The sequence below is a fragment of the Macrobrachium rosenbergii genome, chromosome 55 (assembly GCF_040412425.1).
Source record: "Macrobrachium rosenbergii isolate ZJJX-2024 chromosome 55, ASM4041242v1, whole genome shotgun sequence".
NCBI lineage: Eukaryota > Metazoa > Arthropoda > Malacostraca > Decapoda > Palaemonidae > Macrobrachium > Macrobrachium rosenbergii.
The window spans coordinates 20454207-20478420 of record NC_089795.1 but is presented as its reverse complement, the minus strand read 5'-3'; the positions used below and the strand labels follow the sequence as shown (position 1 = coordinate 20478420).

Genomic DNA, 24214 nt, shown 5'->3' with positions numbered 1-24214 from the left:
TTAGTGAATATTTCTTAGTGAAAAATAATGCGAATGGGCAAATTTTCTGCGAATAATAGGTAGATGTGTTCCACAGAGAAACCCGTGATTGCGTGAGTCCCCGAATCATGAGAACGCGAGTACGGGGGGATTACTCTATATACATATAGGTTTAAACCACTGTACATAGTACATCCCTTTTTCTGCGGGATACTTAACCATAATTGATATTGGCCAAGTTGGTGGTGTGGCATAAGGAAATAATTCACAGTTACATTTATCACATCTTCCATGTTCACTTTCACAAAGGGGATTTTCACTAAGAGCTGAAGGCACCCCTTTTCCGTATGACACTGAATTATGGTCGAAGAGATAAGTGATAAACAGAGAATAAGCTATCCTGAATGGATTCCTAGTTTGTAGGACCACTGTGTTTGACCAAATTCAGTGTTGAGTGTCATACGGACAAGGGGTGCCTTCAGCTCTTAGTGAAAATCCCCTTTGTGAAAGTGAACAGGGAAGATGTGATAAATGTAACTGTGAAATACTCCCTTATGCCAGACCACCAACTTGGCCCATATCAATCGTGATTAAGTATCCCGTAGGAAAAGGGATGTATGTACAGTGGTTTCATGAAAAGCCCCAAATGCCGGCAAAGGATCCCTCAATGTTTACAACCCTAAACAAGACTGATGATAGTCTCACACCTCTAGTGACACGTGAGAGTGCTAAGAATTAATTTGAAACAAGGTGACCCATGAGTGCTTAGAATTAATGTGAGAGGAGAAGCTATGGACTTAGACTCCTGTAAGAGGTCAGGCTTAACAGGTGGACTAATTGGGAGACCAAACTCAACAGCGCCAACCGTGAAGGGCATGCTGAAGAAGGCCTTTGACCAGTGCCCAAACCAAGATGCCTAAGACACACCCCAAGGGTTGAATAGAACAGAAGGTGTTTCCAAAAGGGGTCACAGGCAATTATGAACAGGGATTCTATAGAACACAGCTCCAAAGTTGAAATGGAACAACTAGGAGGAGGTGCCAAAAACAGGGGTCAGTGAATATAAGCAAAAACACAAGAGCAGAGAGACAGAGGAAAAGAGAAAAGAGAGAGAAGGCACATATATATAGATAGTAAACCCCCTTTATTTGCACTCTCATGATTCGCGGACTCACCTATTCGTGGATTTCTCTATGGAACATATATACGCATTATTCGCTGAAAATTCACCCATTTTCAGTATTTTTCACTGAGAAATATTCACTAATTACTGTATTTTCATCTCATTTTCGTGAATAAATGCACTTTTTTGTGATAAAGGGATTTTGACAAAGGAAAAATCTATTTCTGAGGGAGGCCCCGTGTCACCCGGTGAAATTCCATTCTTACACGGATTTTTAGGTATAAACATTGCTAAATATACCAGAGAAAAAAGCTTACAGGAATGCTGGAGTTACTACCCCCAGATCGAGCACCTTCGATGAAGATGTCGGTATAACCAAGGGTGAGTGAAGGAATCACAACCACAGAGCCACATTTTCGATAACATCCCTATGTCAATATCCCGAGAAGAGTGAGGGGCCGCATTTTGCAGCCACGCTCCCCAGGTTTAAGCGACTCCAGCGCCATCTGAACTCATTTCAGACTAGCACCATCCCAGGATTTGCATGAGCCAGTAGGGGCGAACCTGTACCTCAAAATATTCTGAGGGGTCACTGGGTGACGGGGCCTCCCTCAGAAATAGATTTTCCTTTGTCAAAATCCCTTTTCTGAGCTCGGCTCCCGTGTCACCCGGTGAATAGTATCAGACCAATCATGCCAAGACTGCAAAGCTGCAACAAAATACTTTGGTAATGGAAAGAGACACATGCTATGGAAAAATAGATTTAATAAAAATATCTCAACAGTGAAAATCGGGTTTAACTATAAGTAAATACTGGTGGCATATAACACCTCATCAAAGATTATCATGAAATAACAAACTTAACCTAAGACAAAGGTAGAAACACAAATATGTAGTACAATAGGGGAAAATAAGAGGCCCTACAAATCAATAGAATAACCAGTAATTACAAACTTAAACCTAAAAGCAAAGAGATACAATTGAAAGACAAAAATATAAAGGTACATGAAGCAAAATAAAAACCACTTCCAGTACCTCTGGCTAAATCTAAATCCATAGCATATCAAATTCCAAAACACAAGACAAGCAATAATCAGATAAACCAATATAAAAGTATGAGGAAAAGGAGCGAGGCATGAGCGATCCAGCAGGCAGGCAGTGAAATAAATGAGGCAGGCGAGGCGGGGGAAAAGGAAAGGATAAGGATAATTAAGGTGGGGAGATGACACTTCCCACAGCCACTGTAGAAAATTTAAGAGCTGCAAGTGATTTTTTAAATAATGGCGTTTAAACACTAAGGTGATTTCCATCCTGTATATTTGGAAAGTTGGCAAAATCCACATTATAAAAATAATTAGTGGAGGTAGCTACTGCTCGGATATCATGAACCTTTGGAACTGAATCGGGTTAGCTTGTAATAAAATACAGAATTTGTTGTCTTATAGCATTCAAAGAGAGAGTACCGCCTTTTCCTGATGAAAAGAGGACCCGACTTAAACTGTAGAGTTCTTTGTAGGTAAGACTTTAAGGTAAATACTGGACATAATGACTGGTCCTGAGGAAGAGGCACCACCTTCCAAGGGGACCACCTGTCCTGAGGGTCTTCATTCTTAGCTAAGAACGTATGATCAGGGGAAAGGAGGACTTCTCCGGATGGAAGGAAATTAACATGATCATCACCTCTAGTGAGGGCCGATAGCTCTGAAATTCTGGCACCTGAAGCTAAGCTAATCAGAAACAAGGTTTTCCTTAACAGATCCAAGTATGAGCATAGAGAATTATCAATGTCAGTGGCTAATTTCAAAACATCGTTGAGGAACCAAGTAGAGTAGGGCGAGTTACTGGTCTCAAACGGGCACATGCTCTGGGGATGGAGGAGAAGTATGAGTCTGTAAGGTCAATATTAAAACCATACAAAAATACCTTCTTTTAAGGCTGATTTAGCTGTAGTAATAGTGGCCGGGGCAAGGCCTTTTTCAAACAATGACCTAAAAGTAACTGCTAAGTTGGTTGTCATAGTTTGAGCTCCAGATGCCTTTAAAAAGGACGCTAATTTTTGACTGCCGAATCGTATTGTCTGAGAGTAGAATCTCTCTTGTCTGATTCCAAAACAGAGTGTTGACGGGTCAATGTTTGCTCCCTTCTTTGCAGCAAACTTTATAAAGTCCATAAAACCAGTGCATTCTGAATTCTTAAGGAAGCTGATACAGTCTTTGTTTGTACAACTTGGGTCAGTCTGGGTTTGGGTATCTGATGACACCGCAACTTGAGTTCCTGTAATAGAGGGAACCAGTTGCTCTTCGGCCAATAGGGAGCTACTAGAGCTAATTGGCCATTGAATGACCTGAGTTTGTGTAGGACTTTTAACAACATGTTTATCGGAGGAAACAGATATATCCTCTCCCAACAATTCCAATCTATGGACATCGCATCTGTGGCGAAAGCCTGGGGGTCCAGGTTGGGAGCCACGTAACAGGGAAGCTTGTGATTGCTTTCCGTAGCAAACAGATCCACTTGGAGGCCTGGAACCCGGCGGCGAATCCACTTGAAGGAGTCTCCGTCCAGAGACCACTCCGTCTCCAACGGAGTAGTCCTGGACAGGAGTCCGCCACCACGTTCCGTACCCCTGCTAGGTGGGTGGCTGACAGATGCCAGCCGTGCTTGTTCGCCAGGAGAAGATTGCTACCATCACCTGGTTTTTCTGCGACCTGAATTGGAGCCGCCCCCTGTTGATGCAATGAACCACCACGCGCTGTCCAGCACAAGCCTGGCGTGAATCCGGCTGGCGGGGCGAAGTTTCTTGAGTGTTAGAAACACTGCCATAGCTTCCAAGGTGTTTATATGAAACTGTTGGAACATTGTGGACCACGTTCCTTGAACTTTTTGTTTGGTGAGTACCCTCCCCAACCGGCAATGAAGCGTCCGATGTGGATTACCAACGCGGGAGGAAATTGAAGTGGAACCGACCCGACAGGCCACTGACTGTGGACCAAGGCTGGAGTCTTGTTTTCAAGATTCGCGGGATTGAAGAGATCCTGTCTCTGAGCCTGACATTGGCTCGTCTCTGCCATACTCTGTTTATATCTTTTAGTTTCGCTTTCAAGAGCAGGTCCGTCACTGAGGCTAATTGAAGGGAGCCGAGAATCCTCTCTTGAGACCGGGAAGCTGTTTTGTCCCTCAGAAATTTCCTGATAGCGGCGGCAATCTCTTTCCGCTTGGGTGGCGGGAGGGACAACCTGTGCGAAGTCAGGTCCCATTGGAGGCCTAGCCACTGAAACGGGATTCCGAGTCAGGCGGGACTTCTCCGTTCAGCTGAAAACCTAACGACTCAGAAACTTGATCACTATGGCGTAGCCTTCGGCACTCCAGAATTGTCGGAGCCCAGATTATCAATCGCCCAGGTAAGCCGCCAGGGGAGATTCCCGGGACCGTAGTTGCTGAGCCACTGTTTCCGCCAGTTTCGTAAAAAAATTCTGGGGCTACATTGAGTCCAAAAGGCATGACTCTGAAGGAGTAGGCTTGTTTCGAGTTTGAAACCCAGGAAGGGAGAGAAGTTCAGCGCAACCGGGACGTGATAGTAAAGCGTCTGAAAGATCGATAGAGGTGGTGACGGCTCCACGCGAAGTAGAGTCCATTGCCTGAGCTACCGTGAAGCATGTGAAACTTGTCGCATCTTATATAGCGATTTAGGCGTGATAGATCTAGAATCACTCTTTGTTGGCCGGAATCTTTCTTTGAGACTGTGAACTACCTGCCTTGAAATTTGAGGTGCCTTACTTTCTATATTGCTCTCTTGTTGAGAAGCTCTGTTACAAAGTCCTGTAGAGTTTTGGAGGGGGTTGGTAAAACCTGGTCAAAGGAGGATCCTTGATCCAGCTCCAACCCAGACCTTTGGACACAATACTGTGTGCCCAAGGGCTGAAGGTCCACTGGTCCTTGAACCAGTAGAGGCGACCACCTACCTGATTGGTCTCAGTGGGAGAAGAGGGCTTGCTTCCTCTACCACGGCCTGATCTTCCTTGAGAGGCGGATCAGACCTACCTCTGTATGGGCGCGACCCTGCCTCCCCTTTGCACTTCTATTAAGGCCGTGAAAGACCCCACAGCCCTCATAGGAGAGTTGTGCAGACGGAGAAGAGGCGTGCGATGGTGCAGCAAGAGGTTGGGCTGGCTGGACCAAAACGTATTGGTGGGGTTTAGCCTTGAGGTGGAGGGTTGGCCTACCGCCGAGACTGGGACAGCTTGAACCACTGTCTGGGGATGAGGCCTCCTTCTTCTGAAGCGCTTCCCGACTTAGCCTGGGAACCACCAGCCTCGGGGAGTTTTTCCGTTTGAAGGCGGAAATACCCCACCTCGCCATGACTCTGATTAGCCCTAGTAGCTTCGCTCAGGACCTTCGAGACTTCCTCCTCTGGGAAGAGGTTAGTCCCCCAGATGGAGCTCTTCATGAGCTTATTAGGCTCATGGCGAATGGTGGCATCCGCGAAAATGAATTTGCGGCACTCCAACTTAGCCACCATGAAGTCATACAGGTCTGACTGAAAACCTGCCAGCAGGGATTTAGCCAGAACCTGGAAGAGTTGTTCGTCTGCGCATGAGACGGCCACCGCCTCAGACAGACACAAGGGAATTTAGAGACTGGCTCAGTCTCGTCTCTGCCTCGAACTCCGTCTTCAGGAGAGCTTCTGGGAGTTTCGGAAGCTGCTCACTGAATTGTGAGGACGCACAGAAGGCATCTAATTTGCCCAACGTAAAAGTAGATGGGCGTCCGGGTCCAGAACTCCTCACCCCGGGAACACCAGGGATGTGGAGTCCGTCTCCCTGAGCTGAGGCAAAGGTTTGCCTTGAAGCAGGGATGAGCAGTTGCCAAAAGCAACTTATTCATGCAGGAAAGTGGGTAATTTGTCACCCAAGGAGAACATAGTATAGGTTTCCTTGAACGGAGTGAGCCCGTATTATCTGCTTGCCACTCAGTGAGAGTGCGAAGCAGAGCCGATTGTGCCTGGTCCCTAGGGGAAGATCACTGCCTCCTTTGGGACCTTATCTGAACGCACCCAGGCTTCCTCTGTCGCCCAACTTGAAGCCTGGATAGGGGCAAGAGGTCAGGAGGAAGAACTCCAGCTCCTCCAGGCGTCTTGTGCCCAAACCCTCGATTGTCAGGGTATCCTCATGGCGAATGGCACGTAAGGCAAAACGCCATGGGTTTCCAACGATCAAAGGAGGGAGGGAAGCAGTATCAGGGATCTGATAACTGGGTCTGGCACCGCCAGAGCGAACCATATCAGCAATCAGATTCTCCTGACTTTGCAACCTGTCCATCATAAGCAAAGCTTGGAATCGACCTCCGACGAGAACCAGCTAAAAGCATCCTGGCGAACGCTTCAGGGTCAAGGGAGGCTGGCGAGGGCTGGGTCTAGCCGCCCTCTTACTCGCTCCTTTGCCCGAGGTTCCAGCTTTACTCCCGGAGGCCAAAGGTGCGGAGACCTTTGCCTTCGGCCGACGGGGAAAGGGGATGCCTTCCGGGAAGACGAGGACTTAAAGCCTTCGCCTGCCACGAAGTCTTCAACTTGGGGATAGTAGATGGAGCACTGTCCTCAAGATAGAAGACTTGGAAAAGCCCTGAAAGGAAGAGGTTGATGACGGGGGAATCAAAAGGGCGCCCGCCCCACTACCTCACTTACCTCACCACCTACCTGATCCTGCTCGGTGTTCATGGGCTCTAAGTCCAGGTCCAGAGCGGCGGCGTCTTCTGAAACCTCCGCTTAGAGGTTCTCTTCTACAAGTGGCTGGGTCACGACCGGATCTGCTCAATGATGGGGCGGCCACTTCAGATGAGTGCGGCCGCAGCGATCCGGGCTCCGGGGAGAAGGTCTCTCCACTTCTCGTCAGGGCGTATGGCTTCCCGACCAGGAACGTTCCTCCCAAACCCAGCCACCCAAGCGCGGAGGGACTCAGAGCCTCTTTTTTGAGGACTGCGTCAGCCTGAAAAAAGGGGGTGAGTCAAGGGAGGCTAAGAAAATACAAAATATCACGAAACATTGCAATATAGAAGGCAGAATTAACATGCGGGTGGAAAGCAAATAGCTTACCGACCGCCCTGGGTGCACCCGCAAAGAGCAAAGCACACCTCGCAGCCCTCCGGGTGCCACACGATCAGATCATCCAATCGGACCGCACAACCAGCGTGGGTCCGACACACCACATGGCCATAGGGTTGCTGAAGAGTGGCGGGCGAACAGTCTGTAAGTGAAAACAGTAAATGAGCTTACCTTTCTAAGAAACTTAATCTAAGTAGGCAAAGGGTTTTCAGTAAACCGCCGAGTACTCGGCGGAATGAAAACCTCGTCAGAAACGGGCCTACTAAAAAGTAACAATTAAGGTAAGCTGGGTATAAACCCCGACTGCCGGAGTAAACCGGCGGAACAGGGGGCCGAATCGACAGGACCTTCACGCATGAGGATGCCGGGAAAGAACGGCGAAACCAGGGGTGAAATCACCGGACTCTATGACCATCATAAATAATAATAATAAATAAATTTCCGCTCAACGGCGGGGTGAACCGCCGGGAAATTCAAAATAATAAACATCTATCGGCGGGGTAAACCGCCAGGTCATAATAACACACACTAGTCCCCAGGCGGGATGAGCCGCCGGGGAAACAAAACACAATAATATGGTAACATAATTGGTTAACAAGACAATATAATCTACATTCCCCGGAGTCTGGAACCACCCACACCGGAGATCTGAGGACCTTATCGTAGAGAACTAAAGAAGGGTGAGGCTGCCAAACACCACGATCCACCGGGGCAGATGTAAGCGCCAGTCAACCCAACTAAAGTATCTCGAACGCCGGAGCGAACATAGAACAAGGTCGAGAAGGAAACCCTGAGATGTTCGAGAACCTGCTCGATCCTAGGAGAGCGGGTGAACGAAACATTGAGCCCAGCTACGAGACACCTAGAACCAGCTCTGGGAGGGAGCGAATCCCTCAACCAGAAAGATTCACTACATGGGGTGAGAGTCGGACACCGACATCACCCGCAAGAGAAGATGGCGAGAAGCTGGACCCAAAACAGGGTAGGGGAAAAAAGGGGGGGGGGTGGACAGGGAAGGTAGTAGGCCAGAGCAGAGGCGAACAGGAGACTGAGGAGAAACTCACCCGCTCAACTGCATGGTACCTAAAATCATGGCCTACACCTAGGGGAAAAGGGGGAAAGAACGACCAAGACCTCTGAATTCTCACCTAAAAACATAGACGTAGCCTATGAAAAAAGGGGGGGGGGAGAGAAGGAAAAGAAGAGAAAAAGGGAACAACAGGGAGAGAATTTCCGAGTCGAAGACCCACCAGAGCCGAACATAAGGGAGGAATAACGCTCGTGGAGGAGAAATACCCACAGAAAAGCTCAACCCCTTCGTAAAGAAGAGGGAGGAGAATGGGGACTCACTCCACACCCAAACAACGGAGAGGAAGGCACGACAACCGAAATCCCTCAACCTGCTGACCCAATCCTCTCGCTTAACCTAACTCAGGAGGTCAAGGGGGGGGGTAATAAAAGCCTAACGTACACTAGGCTGTGACAAAATAACCAAATAAATCACCAAGTGTGTGTGAAATAAACAAATTAAATTAAAATTAAAAATAAAAATATACTGTGTTTGGTGCATAGCCTAACCGGAAGGAAGCGACAGGATGTGCCTGACGTCCCCACATGAATAGACAACGCATAGGAAGCATGATGTCGAGCATCAGCCAATAAAATAATGAATATAATATAATCATTAACAAAATGTCCAAGAGAAACATCCCGGGAGTAAACTAAGCGGGAACAACGGAACCCGAGAGGGAACCTTAAGGAACGGATCAAAAACATTATCGTTAAAATGAAACCGAACAATCCCACTTAGAAAACCACCAGGATGAGACCTTTGGGGAAGCGAAAGGCATGAGCCGACCAGGAAAAACCCAAACAGAACAAGCCGAGTGGGTAAACCTCGCGGACAACATGGCTGGCTGGGGGACGCCGTAGCATCATAACAAAGCCACGAATAATAACAATTATGGGCTAAGACAGCCAACAAACCATAAGACAACCCCAAAAAAAGATGGTACTTAACTTGGACATGGTAAAGCTGCAAATTATCGACATGGCAAAGATGCAAATTAAACCGAAAAAACACAGGCTAACAAACACCGTGGCGCAAAAAATCAAGTGCTAGAAATGGAATGAGTTCAGATGGCGCTGGAGTCGTGGATCGTGGCGGGCTGGGGAGCGTGGGCGCTGGTAACGGCCCTCACTCTTCTCGGGATATTGACATAGGGATGTCTATCGAGTGTGGCTCTGTGGTTGTGATTCCTTCACTCACCCTTGGTTATACCGACATCTTCATCGAAGGTGCTCGATCTGGGGGTAGTAACTCCCAGCATTCCTGTAAGCTTTTTTGTCTGGTATATTTAGCAATATTTATACCTAGAAATTCGTGTAAGAATGGAATTTCACCGGGTGACACGGGGCCGAGCTCAGAAAAACTATTAAAATACTCAGGTACCCAGGTAGTGCTCGAGTTATGATAATTCACCTTACAATAATTCGAATTTGCAGTGGTATCAACTGATACGACAATATTTATAAAGTATTTTTAAATTTCGTGTGGGCGCAGGTGGCAGTGTACAATCAGGCAGTGAGAGGGACCAAATTACAATAGACCAACTTCTTTTCCTCCATCTCTTTACCCCATCTTCTAGTTAAAAAAAGTAAAAGAGAATGATAAAAGTATTGTTAGTAACATTATACTCTTACATAAATGCGTACCGCCATAAACAACCAAACGAGAAACTATTGCTTTGCTATCACCGAATCGGATAACAACAGCCGTTTTGCTTGTATTTCAGCCACCGTACGGTAGTAAACCATTAATGTAGTTATAGTACAAACGACGTTAAGTAGAATAGGACTGATATATTTTTGCATTATACCCTTATTCGGTATGGATAAAAGATAGGCAAGGAAATGTACTTCTAAAATTAAGCTGCAAGTTGTAGCTGACGCTGAGAAAACAATGTTCAAGCTGCTAATGACTAAATTATCGTGCATCGGCAGGATGGATGAAACTCGACCGTAATTAAAATTGGAGAAAGTATTTTAATCATAACTACTGGGTATGAAAGAACACATTACTGCTATTTTTACGCCGATAAACGATAAATATGTAAAGCTCGACATCTTGATTTTTTTTACACAAAACAAATGCCCCCAAATGGCCAGCGCCATCTATTAATGAAAAAAATCGCTAAATTAATTTCACAACGAGACGTATTCAAGTTATATTTCAACTTAAATGCACTTCGTATAAAGAAACATAACCCTGCCCCATATAAATCAACTAAAAAATTCCCCTTCGGTAACATATATGAAAATATATTATTTCCGGTAGAGCAAATTGGATATTAAGGGCGTTTGTAGCTTATTGATTGTATATGAATTTACGGTGATGTGATAAAAGTCATAATATGGCTGCATGCGACAAACGCACTACGGTTAGCATGGCAGAGGTGGGTGGATATTGTCTCTAAATACAAACACCTGAGTTCGACGGGGATTTGGATATGGGAGACAATATCCACTTATACCCTCACTTGCTGGCTGGCGCGTGGGTTGCGTCCACTGTAGTCCTGAGTTCTTGTCCTTCGCTGGTTCGAGCCACGGGATTACTAACTTATTATCAACTAAAAATTCCCCTTCGGTAACATATGAAAATATATTATTTCCTGTAGAAGCGGGTGGATATTAAAGGCGTTTGTAGCTTACTGATTGTATATGAATCACGGTTATGTGATAAAAAGTCATAATATGGCTGCATGCGACAAATGCACTACACGGTTAGCATGGCAGAGGTGGGTGGATATCATCTCTAAATACAAACACCTGAGTTCGATGGGGGATTTGTATATGGGAGACGATATCCAACGCACTACACGGTTAGCATGGCAGAGGTGGGTGGATATCGTCTCTAAATACAAACACCTGAGTTCGATGGGGGATTTGTATATGGGAGACGATATCCACTTATACCTCACTTGCTGGCCACGTGGGTTAATGCGTCCACTGTAGTCCTGAGTTCTTGTCCTTCGCTGGTTCGAGCCCACGGGACGACGAACTTATTATCCACTAAAAAATTCCCCTTCGGTAACATATATGAAAATATATTATTTCGAGGTAGAGATAATTGGATATTAAAGGACGTTTGTAGCTTTCGAATATATATATATATATATATATATATATATATATATATATATATATATATATATATATATATATATATATATATATATATATATATATATATATATATATATATATATATATATATATATATATGATTATTATCACTTTTGTACACAATTCATTTATCACACATTACCATAGGTGAAAAATAAGAAACGGGGTGCCAGGTCCTACACCCCGTTTTCTTATTTTTCTTATTTTTCACCTGTGGTAATGTGTGATTATATATTATATATATATATATATATATATATATATATATATATATATATATATATATATATATATATGTGTGTGTGTATGTATATATAGTTTATATATTATATATTGTATAAATATGTATATATATATATATATATATATGTGTGTGTGTGTGTGTGTGTGTGTATAATATATAGTTTATATATTATATATTGTATAAATATGTATATATATATATATATATATATATATATATATATATATATATATATATATATATATATATATATATATATATATATATATATATATATATATATATATATATATATATATATATATATATATATATATATATATATATATATATATATATATATTAAATATGTATAAATGTATATATATATATATATATATATATATATATATATATATATATATATATATATATATATATATATATATATATATATATATATATATATATATATATATATATATATATATATATATATATATATATATATATATGTAAATATGTATAAAATATATATATATATATATATATATATATATATATATATATATATATATATTATATATATTTCTGGATCGGAGACCCGTGTCAGCCGGTGAAATAATCCATTCAGCACTTAATAAAGAGAGGACCTGACAAAATTGCGAGGTCCTGTCTAATAAAGCCTGTAAGGAGAAAACTGGGCACAGAGACAGACCTTGTGAAAGGGGAGTACTTTCCAAGGTGACCACCGAAAATGAGGACCTTCAACTGTAGATGGAAAGTTAGGGTGAGGAATTCGCAACGCTACCCCTGATGAGGGGAAACCAAAATGATTGGTTCCGCTAGACAGGGCAGACAGTACAGGAAAACTAGCACTAGAAGCTAAGCTGATTAAAAATTTGGGTCTTCCCCAACAAGGAAAGGTAAGAACAAGATGATTGTTGGTTACCATAGCTAACTCCGATACATTACTCAAAGACCAGGAAACCGAATGTGGACGGAGTACTGGTCTCAGACGAACACAGACCTTAGGGTTGAAAGTTAAGGGCCTGTGAGTCTGGTTCCAACAAAACACTTTCCCGGGGCCAATGTGGGCGCATCATTACTTCAAAAACTATGTGAAGAGTGCTAGTTACTTAACTGCAGAACCATACTGCAGTAGAGTAGGATCCCTTGACTGATTTTAGGAAAACAGTAATAACAGGACCAATATCAGTTTCCTCCTAAACTGTAAAATTCACAAAGACAATGTGTCTGCTATTAGGCAGCAAGTATTTTCTTAATACAAGCCTATTCAGGTTCAATTCTAAAGCTCATGATCTTAGACGGTGGCCACTTACATTATTTTCATTCCATGAATTTCGAGGACCTTACTAATGTTCAGGGTGGAATTCTCCCCTAGTTTTCAACGTCTCTATTTAAAGTCTTTAATAGCATAAGAATGATATTTATTTCTCTGTTATTATTTCACCGGCTGACACGGGTCCCCGATCCAGAAAAAGGATTTTGACAAAGGAAAAATCTATTTCTGGGGGGGGGGGGCGTGTCACCCGGTGACCCACCCCTGTTTTTCATTCTCTCCCTCCCATGGTAAACATCATTCTAGTGGGGTGGGTGCTAACATGGAATGCGACTAGTGTTGCCTTGTGTACAGTCCGCTAGTAGTGCATGGGCTTGTATCGGCACCTCTCGTTGGGACTTTTGACATTGGGAATCTTTATAGGGCAGGGTCCCGTGATTGTGACAATCTCACCCTTTACCATATACAACTCCATTTCTTGGAGCTCGCTCTGGGGGTAGTAACCCCAGCTTTACATTTAGCTTTTTCTGGTATCTAGCAACGGAATTACTTAGAAATAAGTGCTGAATGGATTATTTCACCGGGTGACACGGGCCTCCCAGAAATAGATTTTTCCTTTGTATATACAAAATCCTTTATATATCATGAAATATATATATATATATATATATATATATATATATATATATATATATATATATATATATATATATATATATTATATAAATATATATATATAATATATATATATATGTATATATTTAATATATATATATATATACATATATATATGTATATATAAAATATATATATATATAAGTAGTATATCGAATTCATCCCGGAATTCATTGCTAAGACTCAAAATCCCTCCATTCACAACAGATATGAGTTTTTTTTTTTCCATCCCTTCACTTGGAGATTATGTTTGTCATGACCCTGATGAATTACTTTTGTCCTGTCAGGGCACTGGGTAACTATCTAAAAAGGACTGGACATCTCAGACCAGGTTGTTGTTGACTTTTTGTTAGTACAGGCTGGAACAATAAAGAAGTGTCCAAGAATACTACAGTATCTCCTTTTGACTAAGATAAGTAATTAAGCAAGTCTACAGTATACTACTTTAAATCCAGATACCAATTCAGTGCAAGAGCAGATAATGTCAGGAGTCTAGGACCTTCCATCGCTTTCAAAAAGAACTTGTCAGTTCAAAGGATCTTGAAGGCTGGTACATGGCTACGCCAAACCATCTTCACATCCTTCTATCTGCGGGATGTTGCCCACAGATCCTTGGACACTTTTTCATTGGGTCCAGTGGTGGCTGCTCAACAAACTGTGTAGCTCAACCAGTGCCCCTAGTGGGACAGTTTCTATCTTACCTAAGATGTTGGTTTTGAAAGTGAGAGTGAATTGGATGACTGGTCTTCTTCCTTTCTCTCTCTTTTTTGTCCTCTACTGGAGGGCAGTGGAGAGAAATTATCTATCATGCACTGGAACTGGTCAGATACAGGTGAGTGAGCTCATAAATGTAACGCCCTCTTCTATGCACCACACTCTTGCTTTGAATCTTCTGAGATATAGAAAATGAGAATGTAGCATGTGTCACCCACAGGACTCAAGCATATACAGTAGGGATTTTGTTTTGAAATGCTGTCGTTTAGTGTGAATGAAAATTTCATGTCCATGGAAAAAAGGTAATATGTGATCTTGAGTTTCTATGAATGAAACATGATTTGCATTATAACAAAATTTAATGTTTTTTCTCTTGTAGGTCTCTTTCGTCTGAATGGGGTCGATATGGGATGCGTTTTAATTGCATTGCACCTGGTCCAATTGAAACAGAAGGGGCCTTTTCTCGATTGGACCCAACTGGAAAATTTGTTGATGATGCCCATAAGCGCATACCAGCTGGTCGAATAGGAGAAGTTGGTGAACTTGCAAATTTAGCTGCATATTTAGTCTCGGATTATTCGTCATGGATTTCAGGAGAGGTAAGGAATGCTTTTTTATAGTAGGTTTTTCATCGTGTTAATTATTGTTTGCATATAAAAATTTTCTTTGCTCTTGTTATCAGGTTTAAAATGAAGTACAGGCAGTCCTGGTTATTGGCAGGGGTTCTGTTCCGACAGTGTGATAAGCGAAAATCGTCGATAACCGAAAAGCGGCGATTTTTGGTGCCAATAACCGGGCATCGGTGCCAATAACTGGAGATTGGCACCTCTGTTAGGTATATATCGGCGCCAATAAGCAGAAGGTGGCGATTTTCATCGCTAGACAAACCCCGTAAAACCAGATTGCTGATAACCAGGGACTGCCTGTATATTTGATTTATTGATACAATATACAATATACTTCAGTTGCCACCTTGTTATATATAAATTGTTTAGTTTACATGATTCCAGTTTTACTCTGTTGAGAAATATATATTGTGTTAGAAATTTAAAAAATGAGAAATTGAAATTGTATTTCAAATTTAGTGCTCTGCTGTCTGTTTCCCAGCATCCCTAATTAAACTTGATTTTAGTGGTTTGTTTGTGCTGTAGTATTCACACTTTAACCCCTTGTGGACGGGTGGTAACTTACATATGTGTTTCATATATGTAACTTACCAAGTAATTACATAGCTATACTTTCTACTCACGTGGTAGTTAAAAATTTGAAGTTTGCGGTAGCGATTCGTTTGTTTATAGTGTAGGTAACTACTCCGCCCTCTATTGGGGAACAATAGGTACAACTTAACAGTGATAGTCACTTTTTCTGCCAGCTTCAACGTCAAACATCGAATGTTGTGGCGGTTGAATTTTAGGTTTTTTCGTCGCTTTTCCCAAGGATTTGGTGAAGTACTGATTGTTTTGAATGACCAAAGTAACCTATGATAGTCATATGATCTGTGCAAAATGTAGAGAACAAGAATGTTCCGTAGATCTCACTTGTGCTGAATGTGTTGGATGGGATGAGAAAAAATGGAAAGTTCTTAGTCTCATTTGGATAAATTAGAGATAGGAAGAGGAAGGCGGCCGTTAGAGCTGAAAGTAAAGTTCAGAGCATAGAACCTGTCACTGGCATTCAGTTTATTGACCGTAACATTCCTTTATCTCCTGCCCTTGTTTTTATCCCCCATCCTTAGTCCTCCTAATAATTCTCTTTCAACTCCTATTCCTGGCTCTCATGCTCGCGAACCTGATGCCGTAGCCAGCCTCAAGAGTAAGTTTGACCGTAAATTTTCGATCTCATAGTTAATACTGTGTCAAAGTTGGGTGAATCGCTTAAGGTCCTTATGGATGTAGTGCAAAGTATTAAACAAGTGCCAGTGCAAGTGTCAGTGTCAGTGTCAGTGCCAATGGAGGAGGTGGCTGTCTGTCCCGCTGACGCTCCCAGATGAAGGTCACTGTCACACTCCCCTGATCCTGTAGTAGACATACCGGAGGTCCAAAGGAAGTTAGTGGGATTTGCCCACGGGCAGTTGCCCCCTCATCTGATTCAGTGCTTTGTGCTTCTGACAGCTGTTGGAAAGGCGTCACAGTGAGTGCCCACCAATTACTGTCTGACTCTGACAGTGACTCCAGTGTGGATAAGAGGCATTTTTGGTGCTTCCCAGGAGAATCTCACCCCTTGAAGAGACATCATGGTAGAGAGGCCTCTCCCATTTCACTGAAGTATGCCAAAGACCATTCTGTTAGCCTGCAACCAGGTTGTAGTATGTGGCACAGCCCTACTCGCCATTCGCCTGAGCGTCGTCGTCTTCTCGGCCCCTACATGAGCGGCCAGATTGTTCACCAGAGCGCTTCCCAGTCTTTGAGCACCTGTCTGATACTCCTAAGCGCCCGCCTCGAGCCAGCTCAATGCCGACTTCTAAGCTTGGCACCAGCCGGGCACCCAACGCCAACTAACCGCCCTACGTCTTCTTCATCTGCTCTCATGCCTGACGATCCTTCTTTTGCTCATATCAAGAAGCAGTTAGAAGATGTACTGGGCCTACTTCATAAGGCTCCCCCTTCACATGAGCCTTCTCAAGACCTTACAGTGTCTCCTGTTTCTTCAGCAGAGGAAGTAGTAGTTCTAGAGAGAGAGGCTTCAGCCTTTCAGACCCACTGGTTTTGCTATGACACACCCTGGCTCCTCCCCAGACAGCCCGTGGCGAGCACAAACCACGCCCATCAAGGAACAACCAGAGACATGCGAGTTGACAGGAACCAAACCGCCATATTTGAAGTTGACAGGACACAGGCAACACCTGTTACACCTCACCATTACTACAACCCTCCCCTAATTATTGTCACGAGGGACAACGACTTAATCAACTAATTAAAATGTCCCAAAAAGTCGTAGTATCAGCAGATGTGCATAATCTCCAGACGAACGAAACTAGCAATGATGACAATATTCCACCGGCACAACCCAAAAAGAAGAGATGTCCCAAAATGGAAGAAACCAGCCAGGAACCTTCCAACAGTGAAATTCTTCAAATGTTATTATTACAGAATCAAACATTATTGAAACTAGTGGAGAAAGGGTAAGGTTTAATATTCTGTTTTTATATAAAAACGTCTTGGATAGCAGCAGTTCAGACAGATGGCGTCACAAGCATGTCAGTAAAAGGTAAACAATGAGCGGTACCGACAAATGCGGTAGTTATAATCGTAAAAGTTTTGAGAATAGATAAATTTCGAGACCGAAGTACATTATCATATAATCCTAAACTATGTGTAAAGTGAGCCTAAACCTTATAAAGACTAGATACTTATATGCCAAAGGTAATTAATGTTGTAAGGTGAGGTGTTAACTAGATTTGCCTTACGTACCAAAGAGGGAGAAATTAACTAGCCTAATTTTTTCTAACTTTGAGTTTAACATACTCGTCAATCTAGGCTACCTCTTAGCCGCTCCCTTCCGCCCTATCCCACCGAGATCTATCATCGACATTTAACTGGAGGGTTCCTGTCAATGGCGGTATATTGCGCCTACCTCAGCTAATGGGTAGAATTTTATATCACACTCGTTTCCTTTCGATATAATTGTTCACCCCTTACCATGAGGAACTGCGTCTTAAGAATTTCTGACAGGTCGGCTATATAAATAATATAAGATGATTACTGTAGAGGCTATATAAATTTAAGTATGGGATACTAGTGAGAGGATGCGATTGACCTGAATTAACCGATGAAGGCCATTTGAGCCTAGAACCCGATTGCCTGACTTCAGCCTTCTAGGTCTGCTGCTGTCCAACCTGATTTGTAAATTCATGAGCCATATTATAGACATCAGTTAAACTTTTATTATCAAATTTGAGTCTAGTTTTTTCACTCCTATTGCAGAAGTGGTTCGACTGCAAAAGGAATGACAATTCTCCTCCTCCTAAACGCTCCTCCGTAAAGTAGATTTACCTGAGAATGCAAATGAAGAATTATTTACAACTTATAATGAAGATAGTAGTGACTATGAAGAATTTATGTAAACTTATCGTTAACAAACCTATTCCTGAACTTATATATCTAACAATTTTAAACATCTGACTTACCTGGTAGTTATATATATAGCTTAAGTCCCTGACCGCGCCGGCAGAATTTCAAAACTCGCGGCAATCGCCGATGGGTAGTCAGGTGTACCACTAGTGCGCCCTCTACCCAGGTACCTTGAACCATTCCAACTGTTCCTCAGATCTTCCCTGCCGCCATACCGGTTGCATCGTTAAGAATTTTGCTCGTTTGGCCCGTGATTTTCAGAGTTTTGGTGAAGTACACTTTGGCTTTGGCTTTCGCTCGTTTTTTGGATTTGATTTGGATTTTCTGGATTTGTTAGATATTGTTGATTTTGACCTTTGCTCGCTTTGGATTTTTCTTACGATTTTTCACTTTCCAGATGTCTGACTCTGCTTGAGTGTGAGAATGTGTGAGGGGGTGTAAAACCCGGCTTGCTAAAGCGCGTTGGATCCCACTCTATTTGTGTAAAATGCAGAGGGGGAAAAATTGCGAGTTAAAGGATAGATGTGATGAATGTTTTGGTTTATCAGAAAGAGAGTGGATGGATTACTACCGATATGTTTCTAAGCTTGAAAGGGATAGGATCAGAAGAGCCGGGAGTAGTAAATCTCGCTCTTCTAGAGATAGTCAGGAATTGAAGATTCTCCTCATATCAATCCTATTATTCATTCCCCAGTAGTGGTAGTCCCAGAACCCCCACTGATACTGATAAGGAACCAACCTTCAAAGGACATGATGACGGCCATTTCAAACCCTTGGACAAAAGGTAGAATCCCTACGCAAGAGACAGAGAGGATTTATGGTCGAATGTCAGAGATCTGAAACATTCAAGTGCTAATGAGAAAAATAAGAGTGCAAGTGTTGTGGAGGTCGGTTGCTCGGTCCTGTCGTGCTCTAGTCCTAGACCTCTTCCAAGCTCACCAACCCCTGTGAGAAGGAATGTCGACCCAGGCCAAGGGAGGCGAGAGGCTTTAGCTACCGAGCAGTCGTCCCCTCAGCGTACCTGTTGGCGCTTCCCAGGACGCTCACCCTCGCCATAGGAAAGGCGAGGTTAAAGTGTTTTCATCCTCGTCGGAGGACGCTGTTACTAGAAGCGGGACTGGCGTCATACGACCTTATCGAGACCCCTCAAGGAAACTTCCTTCGTGGGTTGAAGGCGTCGGGATTTGACACTTCCTACTCCGGGATGTAGTCACTGGAGCAGCCCAGAGCGTTCCCCTCTTAGTTCGGACAATTGCTCTCCGGAGAAAAGCAGGCGTAATGTTGTCCATCGGCGCCGTCTGCTTCCGCTGATGTGAAATAAGACCGGGCGTCGCGAAACTTCATTTCAACGTCGCATCGATGAAAATGAATTAGTAGTTGATATTGCGGCTCCCCCATGTCGATCCCCAGCAACAGGTAGCTCCATGAGATCAGTCTAATTCAGGACATGCAACGGAAACTCTCTTCCCTGATGCAAGTCTTTCAGCCTGCAGATAAGACGGATGCAGGCGTTTGTCCACCGATGGCTGTGCGTCGCCTGAGGAAACTTTTGACCGATGTCGCACAGGCGGCCAGCTCTCAAGTGACTTCAGGGTGCGGCGGGACAGCGAACGTGAAAATGTTTCGCCTATTCAAGAAACCTCAATCATTTTACGTCAGCCTGAGGAAGCTTTTGACAGATGTCGCACAGGCGGCCAGTTCTCAAGCGACCTTAAGGTTGGGCGGAACAATGATTGTCAAGTCTGGGCGCCAGGGCGCCCGAGTAGCTCAAGAGGATGGGCGCCAGGACGCCAGGCGTCAAGATCTTGGTCGCCAGGACGCCAGAGCGTCAAGAATCTGGGCGCCAGGACGCCAGGGCGCCACGAAGACACCAGGCGTCACGAGACTGGACACCAGGGCCGGCGTCAAGGTGATACTTTGAAAGAAGTCGCTTCTTTGGTTTTGGTCAATCAGAAGAAGAGATTGATGATATCCCTCAGTCTCCTGTGGATCTGATCGAACAAGTTTAGGAAGAAGAAGAAGATAGTAAAGGCCTTCAACTTTCATCAGACTTCAAAAAACTTATGAAACTTTTGCGGAGGTTTTCCTGAAAACTTTATTCAGCGGCTCCTCGTTCCACCTTCAGAATTTACTCTTGGGAAGGCGCCTAAGGAGTCAGCTTTTTATGAAGATGGTTTTGTCCCGCTCGTCCAAGAGAGCTCTCAAAATGATGAATGAATGGATGCTTTCAAAGAAAGAACAAGGAAAGACAGCCTTTGCTTTTCCTCCAGCCAAACTAGCTTCAAGATCAGCGTTTGGTATCAAATGGGAGAATCGTTGACCTTGGAATACCTGCCTCTTCCCGGGGAGACTTCTCGAATCTTGTTGATTCATCTGCCGAGTGGCCATGGGGAGAACGAAGTTTTGTTGGTCAACATCAGAGTTGGACCACCTCCTCAAAGGAATTTTTAGGGCCTTCGAGGTCTTTAACTTTCTGGACTGGACCCTGGGAGTGTTAGGAAGAAAGATGGGATTATTCACACGACCGACAAAGAAGAATTTGTACATCTTATGTCGTGTATGGATAAAGGAATCAGAGACGGTGCCAGCGAATTACTGGCAGCTTTTTCTCAGCAGGAATCTTGAAGAAAGGACCCATCTTTGCTCTTTCCTAGCTAATGGGGTCACATCCAGTCAAAAAGCGGAATTAATTTACGCCCTTTTTCCTCTCACCTCTTCCCTCAAGACTTGGTTAAAGAGATTTCTACCTCCTTAGCTCAGAAAACCACACAAAATCTTATATCAAAGACAGCAAAGAAAGTCTTACCAACGACTTTCATGACTAAAAAGAGTAAGGCTGAGGCTTCTGTGCTTCAGGGATCTCAGCCCTTTCGAGGCAGAACCCTCAGGTAGAGGTTCCTCGAGGGCGGGTAGAAGATCTGCAGCAAGGAGTGCCTCTAGACAGGGGGAAGAAACAGGACTTGACGTTCCCCTTCAGGCAGCGGTAGGTGCCAGGCTGTTAAACTTCTGGCAGGTATGGGAGAAAGAGAGGCGGATCCTTGGTCCATTCAACTACTCAAGGATGGATACAAAATCCCTTTCCTAAGAAAGCCCCCGTTGGCAGACAAACCAATAGATCTGTCTCCCAGATACAGAGACGAGTCCAAGGCACAGAGGCGATTCGACAGCAAGTTTAGTTATTATTGCAGAAAAGGCATAATAGAGAAAATACAAAATCTGGATTCGCCAGGATTCTACAACCGCCTTTTCCTGGTTCCCAAGAGCTCGGGGGGTTGGAGACCAGTACTGGATGTGAGTGCCCTCAACGCCTTGGTACAAAGACGAAGTTTTCCATGGAAACAACAAAATCAGTGTTAGCGGCAGTCAGACAACACGACTGGATGGTTTCTTGGACCTTCAGGGCGCCATATCTCCACATTCCTATCCACCGGGCTTCAAGAAATACCTGAGATTTGTCTTCAGGGAACAGGTATTCAGTTTCGGGCTCTTTGCTTGGCCTAAACACGGCGCCCCAAATATTCACCAGACTGATGTCGAATGTTGGGAATGCTGCACACGAGAGGCATCAGGGCCTCTCTGTATCTGGACGACTGGCTTCTCAGAGCTCCTTCCTTCAATCGCTGTCTGGAGGATCTTCAAACGACAGTCTGTTTATCAGAGAACTAGGACTTCTGGTAAACAGGCAGAAGTCACATCTGACCCCATCTCAAGAGATCCTGTATCTAGGGATGAGGATTCAGTCTCGGATTTTTGAGTTTTTCCGTCACCATCAAGGATGGGACAGTGTTTAGTAAAATTAAAGGACTTTCTGGGGAAACGGATGTGCTCGGTGAGGAATGGATGAGCCTGCTAGGGACCCTTTCCTCGCTAGAACAGTTCGTTTCCTTAGGAAGACTAAACCTTCGCCCACTCCAATTCCACCTCAATCGGTATTGGAGCAGAGAAGACGGGCTAGAGAAAGAGTGTATCCCCATTTCAGAGGCGATGAAACAGTGCCTTCAGTGGTGGAACGACCCAGTCAAGCTTCAGGAGGGCCTTTCATTAAAACAGAAGAACCCAGACCTAGTGTTGTTCTCCGGCCGCGTCGGACTCGGGTGGGGAGCAACATTGGGAAAGTTGGAAGTATCAGGATTCTGGACCAGAGAGCAAGAGAAGCTCCACATAAATCAAAAGGAGCTGACTGCAATATTTTAGCCCTCAAGAGTTACAACACTCAGTCCAAGACAAGGTCGTTCAGGTCAACTCCGACAACACGCACGGCGTTGGCCTACATCAACAAACAGGAGGAACCCACTCCCAGGTCACTGTACGTAAACGTCGAGGCAACTCCTTATCTGGGCCAAGGAGAAAAATGTGACATTGTTGACACGTTTCATTCAGGGGGAAAGAAATGTGAGGGCAGACAGTCTGAGCAGGAAAGGTCAAGTCCTGGCAACAGAATGGACTCTTCACCAAGATGTCTGCAGAGAATTGTGGCGGATTTGGGGTCGTCCATGCATAGACCTCTTCGCCACAGCTCAAACGAAGAGGATGGAGACGTACTGCTCTCCTGTGCCAGACCCAGGAGGCAATGCACATAGATGCGTTCCTTTTAAATTGGTCCAACCTGGGCGTTTACGCCTTTCCCCCTTCAAGATCATAAACAGAGTCATTCAGAAGTTCGTGTCCCACGAGAGCGCCAGGATGACTCTAGTGGTCCCTTTTTGGCCAACAAGAGAATGGTTCACAGAGGTGCATGGAATGGATGGTGGACACGCCGAGAATCTGCCCTAAGGCCAGATCTACTCAAACAACCCCACTTGGAAAGGTATCACCAAAACCTCCAAGGTCTCAGCTAACTGCCTTCAGACTATCGAAAAACTTCGCAAGAGCTAGAGGATTTGAAGAAGGAGGCAGCTAGAGCGATCGCAAGAGCTAGGAGGTCATCTACCATCAGGGTATACCAATCCAAGTGGGATATTTTTAGAGGTTGGTGTAAAAACAACTCCATGTCCTCGTCCAGTACCTCTGTGACCCAGATAGCGGATTTTTTCTTCTTTACCTTAAGAGGACGTAACTTTTCAGTCTCTACTATTAAGGGATACAGGAGCATGTTGGCGGTCTTCAGACACAGAAACTTGGACTTGTCTGCCAATAAGGATCTCCAAGACCTTATCAGATCATTGAGACTACCAAAGAGAAAAGTCAGATCTCACCAGCGTGGAACCTAGGCGTGGTCCTAAAGTTCCTCATGTCCGATAGGTTCGAACCTTTGCAAGAGATTTCATTTAAAGATCTCACAATGAAGACTCTATTTTTGGTTTGCTTGGCGACAGCTAAAAGAGTCAGTGAAGTACATGCCTTCAATAAAACCATCGGTTTTAGAACGGCAAAGCTATCTGCTCTCTACAATTGGGGTTTTAGCTAAGAATGAACGGCCTTCACAACCATGGCCCAAGTCCTTGAGATTATGAATCTGGCAGAGATCACAGGTGAGGAGTTAGAGAGAGTCCTCTGTCCGGTAAGAGCTCTGAGAGCGTACCTGCAAAGGACGAAGAATTTACGAGGCAGGTCAGAGCGCTTTGGTGTTCAGTTAAGAAGCCCTCTCTACCAATGTCAAAGAATGCGTTATCCTTTTTCATTAGACAGTTGATAAGGGAAGCCCATTCAGAATGTAATGAAGCGGACCTTAAGCTTCTAAAGGTTAAAACCCATGAGGTCAGGCGGTTGCAACCTCTGTAGCCTTTAGACAGAATAGGTCCCTACAAAGTATCATGGACTCTACCTTCTGGAGAAGCAAGTCAGTGTTTGCCTCACACTACTTGAAGCAAGTACAAACGCTTTATGAAGACTGCTATACACTGGG

At 44.0% G+C, this 24214-nt stretch overlaps 1 protein-coding gene across 2 annotated transcripts in view; it reads left to right on the top strand.

Moving 5' to 3' along the window:
• The window catches only part of LOC136835677 (2,4-dienoyl-CoA reductase [(3E)-enoyl-CoA-producing], mitochondrial-like), a 113680-nt gene that overhangs the window by 62493 nt on the left and 26973 nt on the right, over positions 1–24214 (top strand). For both annotated transcript variants that reach the window (XM_067099512.1, XM_067099511.1), the window contains exon 6: positions 14679–14898. In XM_067099512.1, the coding sequence (XP_066955613.1) occupies positions 14679–14898 (220 nt within the window). The remainder of the gene's footprint in view (positions 1–14678; positions 14899–24214) is intronic.